This window comes from Sinocyclocheilus anshuiensis, unplaced genomic scaffold (genome assembly GCF_001515605.1).
Source record: "Sinocyclocheilus anshuiensis isolate Anshui unplaced genomic scaffold, SAMN03320099.WGS_v1.1 scaffold303, whole genome shotgun sequence".
Classification (NCBI taxonomy): Eukaryota; Metazoa; Chordata; class Actinopteri; order Cypriniformes; family Cyprinidae; genus Sinocyclocheilus; species Sinocyclocheilus anshuiensis.
Window position 1 is genome coordinate 664,603 of NW_015549583.1, and position 10,990 is coordinate 675,592.

General features: G+C 35.2%; 1 protein-coding gene across 1 annotated transcript in view; it reads left to right on the top strand.

The window, feature by feature from the left end:
- LOC107657842 (A disintegrin and metalloproteinase with thrombospondin motifs 16-like) overlaps positions 1-10,990 on the top strand; it is a 76,418-nt gene that overhangs the window by 62,768 nt on the left and 2,660 nt on the right. Inside the window, exons 20-23 of the mRNA XM_016446115.1 lie at positions 2,639-2,843; positions 5,263-5,445; positions 8,595-8,792; positions 9,919-10,066. Of these exons, the coding sequence (XP_016301601.1) occupies positions 2,639-2,843; positions 5,263-5,445; positions 8,595-8,792; positions 9,919-10,066 (734 nt within the window). The remainder of the gene's footprint in view (positions 1-2,638; positions 2,844-5,262; positions 5,446-8,594; positions 8,793-9,918; positions 10,067-10,990) is intronic.

Below are 10,990 nucleotides of genomic sequence, written 5' to 3' on the forward strand. Positions count from 1 at the left end.
ATAATGAACATAGCAGTCGTCATTTACTCCCGACATCTGAGCCGCTGAAGACGCAGTGGATTATGTTTGTTTTTGAAGGGAATGCTCCCCGATCTACATAAATGTGTCTATGTTCGCACAAACCATTCGTGATCCAGCTTCATCTACAGAAGAAGTGAGTGTAAGGTTTTTTAATGAATCTTTGCAAATCGCCTTTCCTAATAATGTGCTAATTAATTGGTCAACAAAGTATTGATAGTTGTGTAAATATTGTCATACTAACAGTTGTCTGAATTTTTGGTTGATTGTAATCCATTACATACCTAAGTTATTCAAAGATGAATTTGTTCTGACACAGTTTAACCCTTTAAGTGTAAGTTCTCGTCATATCGTATTACCATTTTCTAAACTATAGCAGATAAACTGTGATAATGTGAGAAATGTTGATTCATGAGGGTTTCAATACAGTTAAGCACATTAAGGCCCCTTGTGCCACCACTGAAACTGCAGTATGTGCTCGAGTGTTTTTTGGAAGGCAGCAGTGTGTGAAGTCAAGCTTGTGCGGCTAAAAACATTTGCGTTCACTCTCATAGATTATGTTCTGTTGTTGCGAGACACTTTGGGGTGTCCAAGGGCACAGCAATGAGTCACTCTGCGTGTAACATGTGCTGGTGTCTATTCCAGTGTGCTGACGATGGCTTCACGTGCTGCGAGAGCACAGGGAAAATACTGTTTTACTGGGGTTCTCTCTCTCTCACGCTGTGTTTGTCTGCCTTATTAACTAGCCTCTGTAAACAGCATTTATTGCATCAGGTTTATCTGATGTCCTGTATGCTTGGCTTGAACTCTTTGGGTTATGAGAGGCCAAGGTTAAAACCCCTCCAAACTCAGCACACAATCACACTGTTGAGGTGAAGGACACACACACACACTGCATTAGATCAAAATATTAAACCATCTGCAAATGTGTCTGAATCAGGTGTTTTGGAGAATTCAGTGCATTTATAAAGTCAGAGGTGTAAACAATCACATTAACTACCAACTAATCACAAACCAACACAAAACTGTCTTCAACTTCAGCACTGCATCTGCTGTTTCAGCATTACTAAACCAACTAAACTCTTTATCAAGTATATCTGTGTCTATCTTTCCAATAAATGGCACTTCTTTTACAAAAGCATAGGTTTATTCAAGTGTGCTATTAGTATACTTTTTAAAAACTAAATATAAGAGAGTATACTGTGAGTCTACTTTTTATGTATGTATCAGAGATATACTTAAAGTTATACTTAAGTATACTTGGCTTATACAGAAAAGTCTAAGTATATTTGGCCTATAATTGTACGAAAATAATACATACATAGTATATAAAATGTACTTGCAATGTAGAAACTAGCAAACTAGTAGATTACTCAGTAGATTACTTTCATATATTAAGTGGGCTAGAAGTATGTAACTAGTAACTAACATTATATATATATATGTTTACTTGTAGTATAGTTGAAAAACTAAAGAAAAACATAGATGGTAACTAGTGTTCTCAAAGTTTTCTACTGTTACACTTAAAGTACGCTTTTAAAAGTGTGACAATTTAGTCCCAAGAAGTATTGAAATATCACATGCAAGTACATCTAGTACAATGATTTTAGTATACTTACGACATAAAGTGTACTTGGAAAATATACTTGAACTTAAATTCACTCAATAAAATTAACTTGAAGTATGCTTCTTTTTGGTATGGTTTCATTTGAAATGTTGTATCTAATGAATGACATTCACACATGTAAGTGTCCAAAAAAAAAACATTGTCATTATCAAGCAAAATGTCGAAGATTATGGTGATATAAATGTTTGCTTGACCCACATCCACTCACATGTGTACACTGCTCTTACATAAGTAGTCAGTTGTGTGTCATCTCCTGAATACAGGCAGCATGCGCAGACACACTTAGCGAGTATTTTAGGGTGCCACATTATTTGATCTTCAGTCCTCAGTGCCAGAAAGGAGCATGGAGAAGCCAATACATCATGGAAATAGGTGTAGGTTCACATTTAGAGCCTGACCTCACTGTGGTCGGGGTGAAAGGTTAATGTCGTCAGCGATCGGCTTCCTCCACTCACAGCATATATTCTTCTGTGTTCTATTAAAATAAAGTTGTTAATTTTAAACATCTGAATTTATGTAGCAGCACTAGTATGAAACTGATAGATATATAGAGCCATAATAGAATATAATGTCCATGCTCAGTCATATTTATGGGGCAAATAACTAAAGTCTGATTGGCCAGACGAGTGCCAACTGTACCGTATGTATTACAGCTCAAATTGCAGATCATAGCTGTGTGAACGTTTAATCAAGCTCATAATTAATAAATTCACACAAACAGGTTTATGGCAACAGAGACACAAGACCCCATATTCCCTATGAAATATGTGACCCTGCAGCACAAAAGCAGTCTTAAGTCGCTGAGGTAAATTTGTAGCAATAGCCAACAATACATTGTATGGGTCAAAATTATAGATTTATTTTATGCCAAAAATCATTAGGATATTAAGTAAAGATTATGTTCCATGAAGATATTTTGTAAATGTCCCACCGTAAATATATCAAAACATCATTTTTGATTAGTAATATGCGTTGTGTTACTGTACACCGCAGCTGGCGTGTGGAGGACTGGGCCGCATGCAGCCGCAGTTGTGGATCCGGAGAGCAGATCAGACAGGTGCGCTGTATGCAGAAAGCAGGCCCGGATCAGGTGCACATGGAAACCGATGACCAGTGTGCACAACCACCGCCGTCTCGCAGACAGACCTGCAAGACACACAGCTGCCCGCCGGTCTGGAGCGCTGGACCCTGGTCGCAGGTTAGTGCTCAGTCACACAACTCATTTTTACGGTAACACTTTAGAATACTGTTTCATCGTTAATGAATAACTACACAGGAACAAATGACTAGTGCACTATTAACCTTCTAGTAACTACTATTAACTAACAAGAAACTCTGATGTAAGTAATAGCATTCAGTTGAAACTAGTTCACTTTTAGCTAATCAGTAACTACTATTTGTGACCCTGGAGCACAAAACCAGTCATAAGGGTCAATTTTTCGAAATTGAGATGTATACATCACCTGAAAGCTGAATAAACAATATTTCCATTGATGTATGGTTTGTTAGGATAGGACAATATTTGGCTGAGATACAACTATTTGAAAATCTGGAATCTGAGGGTGCAAAGAAAATCATCTTTAAAGTTGTCCAAATTAAGTTCTTAGCAATGCATATTACTAATCAAAAATGAAGTTTTAATATATTTATGGTAAGAAATTTACAAAATATCTTCATGGAACATGATTTTTACTTAATGTCCTAATGATTTTTGGCATAAAAGAAAAAATGATAATTTTGACCCATACAATGTATTGTTGGCTATTGCTACAAATATACCCCAGCGACTTAAGACTGCTTTTGTGCTGCAGGGTCACATATATTTATTTTCATATATCCTGGAGAACTACTGAATACAGGTTCATAATTAATATGAATTATGCATAATGTATAATTAATGCTAAAAAGTGAAGTTACTAGTAATGTCTCAAGTATTACCAAATCCTTCTGTAAAGGAACTGCTAATTACTTGGATCAGTATTCTAAAGTGACCAATGGAAGGTTACCATGACCTTCACTTTAGAACCATTCTATTGGTAATTGAATGACTTTATTGAATAACTTTAGACCTTCACCATTTTCTAAACTAAAGCGAATAAACTGTGATAATGTGAGAAATGTTGAAGGTGTCTGAGTAAATTTTGGTTTGACTATAAAATGACAGAAATGCTCTGCATGTTGCTAAGCTAACAGCTTGATACTTTAAACATAAAAATATAAACCACATAAACATATTGTGTGTAAAAATGTATATCTTTCTTTAAATAGCAGCCAAAGGCAGTAAACTCTTGTATGATGTTATATTATGATCAGTTTGACCCGAACACATTTGCAAAAAATACTGGTAAACCTGGGGTGTTTTTCTTGAAATTGTGTGACTATTTGTAATTTAGGGTCATGAACATGCCTGCAAAGCTTTGACACTCTGAGGTGTTGTGGAATTTCTATTACGATTGTGATTACAAATTTCATGGTTAAAGGCAACTGCACAGACACCCACAAAAAAATTAAACTTGTGTTTCTGAATAAATAAAGCAATAATTGATGTCTTAAAATAAATCAGAGTATGCTTTGATTAAAAGGCCAGAAGCTATAGCTTACATTAATAAAAATCACAAAAAATGGCACTTGTAAATTAAATAATACATACAGATTTATTCATTAATATGTATTTTTTCTAATGGATTATGAAAACCTAAATAGAAGGAGCTCTAAAAGATGTTTTTAATTTGTATAGCTCGTTTGCTTTAGACCATCTATTAATGTTAGATCCACAAATAAAATGTAAACGTTTCAACTGCATCTGTCTTTAAAAAAAAAAAAAAAAAACCGCAGAGATCGAATTTATTATAGTTATTTTCAAAGCTTTCAATGTCCTTTCATTTAAAGAAAAGTTCTAACAAATACGTTTTTGCTCAAAACTAACCAAAGTTAAATAATAATTTGTTTATAATTTCTGCACAGGAGAGACTTAGTGTTGTTTCAAAACAAAGGGAAATCTATATAAGTATCGGCATCGGCTATCGGCCAAAACGATTCGAAAAATATCGGCATATCGGATATCGGCAAAAATCTAATATCGCACATCCCTAAAAAATTTTAATTTTCTCATTTTGTGAAAAACATATGTTTAAAAAAAGTTAAGTCTATATTTTCATGTTTGCAATATGTGATAAGTATTCACATTGAAGGTTTACTGCTTTACTTATACCAAATTAATCTAGTTTGACCCAGAACATAACAATTTAATACAATGATAAACTGTACATTTCTGGACAATGCACTTTGTACTTCATTTATATGTTCAGTTAAACTTCAAGGTGCAGTTTTTCCCCTCATTTAAAAAATGTTTTTTTTTTTTTTTCAGAATTTTAGATTAAATACTCCAGTTAATATCAGACAAATGTTACATAGTGTTGCATAAGGGTCAACATGCTTGCAAAATAAGCTAATTGCGGCTCGTTGTGAATAGTGGCAGAAGACTTTTTGTTTTGTGTGATGCTGCATCCACCGACCAGAAGAATGTAAACACACAGTGACTAAATGCACGACTAATTCTACAGTTAAAACGCCACTGAAGACTATTGTCTGATATTACGATTGGATTTCCCCCCCAGTGTTCTCGTAAATGTGGGAAGGGAGTGATGAAGAGGGCGGTGGCGTGTGTGAGCAGTGGCTCCCGTGTGCTGCAGGATGCCTCCTGTGCCGCTCTGCCCAAACCCAGCAGCCAAGAGACCTGCATGATCAAACGCTGCCACAAACAGCGCAAGGCCCAGTGGTTCGTCTCCACCTGGCAACCGGTAAAACCCTTGCACTGCATCGTGTACACTGGGGTGATGTGGTGTGAAAGCAAATATTTGGAGTAGGAACCCAGCGATTGTCCTTGTAATAAGAGCACTTTAAATAAAAGCATCCGCTATAGGATAGCTTTATCATTTATCACAGGCCTCTTATATTTTACATTTACACTGTAAAAAATGCAACTGCATATTTTCCATTTTATGAAACATTTTGAGTCTCAAATACTAAAAAAAATATCCTTTCTTGAAACTATACATGAAAACCCTTGTCAGACCAACAAAATTACCCCAAAAGTTGTCCCGAACACAGTTGTCTGAACAAAGAATTTCATATTGTTTAAATGTTAAGGCTTTGTGAGTTACCTGCATTAGTGTTCATTTTGTAAGCTATTTTCAATTTTAGTCTTAGTTCCGTGTTAAATGTCCTTGTTAGTTTTTTATCATATTTAATCAACCTTATCCTATTTAGTTTTAGTCAAGTTTTAGTCGACTAAGGCCCAGTTTCACAGACAGAGCTTAGCTTAAGCCAGGACTAGGCCTTAGTAAAATTAGAATATTTAAGCAGCTTTTATTAAAATAACTTATAAAAAAACATTACTATCGTGCATCTTGAGACAAAACAATGGCACTGACATATTTTAAGATATGTCAGTGCAAGTTATTTTCAGTTGAGACAGCTCAAACATGCATTTTAGTCTAGGACTAGCCTTAAGCCTTGTCTGTGAAACTGGGGCTAAAAGTCTCTACATTTTAGTCTAGTTTTAGTCAAAGAAAACCTGAAGTATTTTAGTCTAGTTTTAGTCAATGACAACTTGACATTTTATCAATACTACTATAATTAATGAACCGTACAGCAGTATTAATTTTGCCAGCCATTTTTAATTTAGTCTTAGTCTTACTCAAATGTAGATTTTAGTTATCATATTTAGTCAACCTTGTCCTGTTTTCGTTTAGTCAAGTTTAAGTCAATGAAATGTATGAGCATTTTAGTCAGATTTTCGTCATGCTGTATAATGATTAAACTGATTTCAATTATCTTTCCTCAAAATTATAATCGTAATGATTGTTGTCATTTGAGTAATTTACTTTAGCATTTCAGACATTGCACTTTCACCAGTAAGCACAAATCAATAGAATGTGGACACATACATGGTGTATTTTACCTAATCTAGTGTTCTGATTTATTATAAGCGTTTTATTATATAAATCAATACCAAAGACTTATGCACTGTCTCTGTCTACAATAAAAGCTGGTAATTGAAAAATATTATAACAGTGAAATTCCAAGTAATTCCACTAATTCCAATAATAGCCTATTTCTCTATTAAAACAACAGTGGTTGAGTAAGTGCAGTGCGCAATAACATTTTGTCTCCTTTTTTTGACGAAAATAAAAAGAGGTTTTTGGTAAAGTTTTATCTTTTTGAATACATTTTAGTCTTGTCTTATTTCGTCAACGAAATTGCATGTTGATATAGTCTTAGTTATCGTTTATTGACCTTATTGTCGTCTCGTTTTCATCTCATCTTAGTAATGGGAAAAAAGCTCGTCAACGAACATTTTTCGTCATAGTTTTCGTTAACGAAATTAACACTACCCAGCATGCATTGCAGCATGAATAAATTATGCAGTTGCTGTTATAGGATTATTGTTTTGCTGTTTGCTGACTTCAATTAACCTTTTTTTGTTGTTGTTTTGTCATTATTGTTCGTTATTTGTTGTAATGTGATAGAAAGAGCTCATCTTTTAAATATTTGTTTACCGTTCTTGAGGTTTTTTGTGTCTATTTTTGAGGCCTAGAGAATGTTCACCCACTTATATCTATTTTCGTTATAGGATTATTGTTTTGCTGTTTGCTGACTTCAATTAACCTTTTTTTCTTGTTGTTTTGTCATTATTGTTCGTTATTTGTTGTAATGTGATAGAAAGAGCTCATCTTTTAAATATTTGTTCACCGTTCTTGAGGTTTTTTGTGTCTATTTTTGAGGCCTAGAGAATGTTCACCCACTTATATCTATTTTCTGGATATCTTAGTCTTTTAAGTTGTTTTGCAAACAAAGACAATTAGACCAAGTTATCCATTAAGGTTGTCATTCGTAAACAAACATAAATTTGGTAATGTGGTGACTTTTTACACATTCTTCTATCTTCCAGGAAACAGAAAAAAATTAATTACCTCACAACAGTAATTGTTGTTTCAGTTGCTGTGACAAAAATGTTTCTAATAGCAAAATAAGACAATCAGCATTGCATGAATAAACAAATTTACATTGGCTAAACAAACTATCTTTACTGAGAAGTAAAAAACTATTGTTGAGAGAACTCAAAAGTCTTACTGCATCAAGTTGCCTTGTTTTTTTTTTTACATATACCTTGTTGTTCCTTTACAACAACATTGACAAAGTCGCTTTCCAGAACCTTCACCCTCTCTGTTCCGCTCCGGTAAAATGAGCTGCAAACCTTCACCTGGACTTCTGAAACCATCACAACATTCAAGAAACAGCTTTAAACTCCTTTTCCATCAGCGCATAACCACTCCACAACCCCAAACCAATCCTAAACAAAAAATAATTGGTGTTTAGGGACCAATTCTCACTATTAGCTCTGACTTTTGCCTTAATAAACTCCTAATTTCTGCTTATTAATAGTCAGTAAGGTATTAGGTGTGGGGTTTAAGGATTAAAGGATCTAAAATATGGTCATGCAGAATAAGGCATTTATGGGTGCTTTATAAGTACTAATAAACAGCCAATATGTTAGTGATATGCATGCTAATAAACAACTAGTTAATAGTGAGAATTGGTCCCTATACGAAAGCGCTACCAGATAATCCTTTCTTTTCTCTGCTCTACTCTAGCGTGTTTCCTAATCTAGTGATCTAATAAACATAGGATTGCTTACATTACGTTTCTCTATTATAATAGCTAAGTCACTTTGGATGAAAGCGTCTGCTGAATGCATAAATGCGTAAATGTTATTTGGCAGATGCTTTTCCAAAGCAGCTGGCACTGCATTCATTATATACTCTTTTTTTTTATAAATTCATGCATTTCCTGAAAATTGAACACATGATCTTAAGCACATTTTCTGATGCACAGACGTGTGTTTGAGCTGAACGAGGGCTGTGATGTTCTCTCTGTCTCTCTGCAGTGTTCAGTGTCCTGTGGTAAGGGCCTTCAGCTGCATGTTGTGAAGTGCGCAGAGAAGGACGTCGCAGGAAAATACAGAGAATTGTCAGCCAGAAAGTGTCAGCATGTGCCCAAACCCTCCATGGAGCTCCAGAGAACCTGTATCCTGTCAGACTGTCCTCACAGCAGAGCGGACTGGTACTCTTCCCCGTGGTCTCAGGCAGGTCTCCCTCGTCCCATGAGCTCAGGAGCTTGATGTTGTGTTTCGTAGGGATGTAACGATATCAAAATCTCACGATATGATAATATTGCAATATTAAAAAAAAAAAGACAAGTGAAGAATTGGGGAAAAAATGAAATTTTTTACATTTCAAAGTTAAATTATTCTGTCTAATGCACTTTGAGAGTTCAAAATTAAGAGCTCCAACCCATGATCTTAACTTGAGTCAGAGAAAAGTCAGTGAATTGACTTGTACCTAAACTTTAAAGTGGACTCGACCCTCTTTTCATTTGTGATATACTGTCTCAGTCTAAATTACATTCACACTGGGGTTTTAGGAAGCCAAACAAATTAGAATAGAATAATAATAACAACAACAACGACAGTAATAGCCAAATATTGTAAAACAAGTGCACTGTAAAATAAATGAAAATTAATATTTCATAGGTATATTATTTGTGCTTTACACTACAGTAGGGAAATTACAATACTTCTTTCCTAATTTCTACACTTGAAAGAGATATTTTGAATTTGGATTGCATTTAAACCGCTAGCTGTCAGCAATTCATGCTGCACTTTTAAGCTTTTATTTTGAAGGAAACAGAAAACTCCAGCTTCAGTGAAAACAGGCTTACAAAAACACGTCTCACTACAAATCTAATGAAATGCTGTATCTTCCGCCGCGAAAATAAAGCATAGCTGGTGGCCGTTGCGTTCCCAAACACGTGCTAAATTCACATCGCATGCAATAAACGAGTTCACTGCATTCATTCAGTGTGAACGGAGCCGTCCTGACACTGGATCACGAGCTGATCGTCTGAACGAAGTGTGTGCTTCGCTTTGAAACAGACTTGATGAAGGGATTAAGCCATATTGTGCTTTCGGTTTGAGTTCGTTTGACAGATACTGTGCCAAAGCATAATGCCCCAAAACACAACTTTAAACACCTTTTATGTTAGAATAAGAAGTTCAAATATATTTTTTAAAACGGCACTTTTTGCCCGGAAGATATATATTGTTTCATGTCGTCATGTGACCACGATAATGTCGAGACAGTTTTGCTATGGTGATATCACGACATTGATGATATGGTTACATGATCCCTAGTGTTTTGTGTTGTCTGCAGTGCACGGTGTCGTGTGGAGGAGGCGTTCAGCTGCGCTCCGTGCAGTGTCTCCTTCATGGACGTCTCTCCTCCGGCTGTGTCCCGCAGATGAAGCCTGTGATGTCCCAGGCCTGCAACACTGCATTCTGCCCTCAGCCACAGAAGAAAGGTCTGTCGTGAGCTGGGACATGATTCCATCACATAATACTGGTTATGTAATCAATGCACTTTTCAGAAGTGTTTTTTAGTATTGAGATAGGCTATAGATTTTATATATATATATATATATATATATATATATATGGCAGAACAATGAGACCATTTATATGTGACCCTGGAGCACAAAACCAGTCATAAGGGTCAATTTCTCAAAATTGAGATTTATACACAATCTGAAAGCTGAATAAATAATCTTTCCATTGATGTATGGTTTGTTAGGATCGGACAATATGTGGCTGAGATACAACTATTTGAAAATCTGGAATCTGAGGGTGCAAAAACAATCAAAATAGAGAAAATCACCTTTAAAATTGTCCAAATTAAGTCTTTAGCAATGCATATTACTAATCAAATTAAGTTGATATATTTACGGTAGGAAATATCATCATGGAACATCATGGATCTTTACTTAATATCCTAATGATTTTTGGCATAAAAGAAAAAAAATCGAAATTAGTTTTTTTGGCTATTGCTAAAAATATACCCAAGCGACTTAAGACTTGTTTTGTGGTTCAGGGTCACATATATCAAAGAATTCTGAAAAAAATATTAAGCTGTTTTCAACTTGTATAATAATGTCTCTTGAGCACCAAATTATCATATTAGAATGATTTCTGAAGGATCATATGACACATGGTGAACCAGCCAGCAACAAAGCAAAGTCAATGTCTTTTTTAAGAGTCGAGTGAGGAGTATTGCGTGGCATTAAACAAGATATATTTTTGTCCAAACCATAACGGAAAATGTCCTTAAGGAATGTTTCATTAAAATCCACTTGGTGATAGAGTCCACAAACGTCCTGAACATAATCCTCAATGGAGCGATTACCTTGACGGAGGCGAACAAGATGATCTGCTGGGTTCATTTTTGGGTC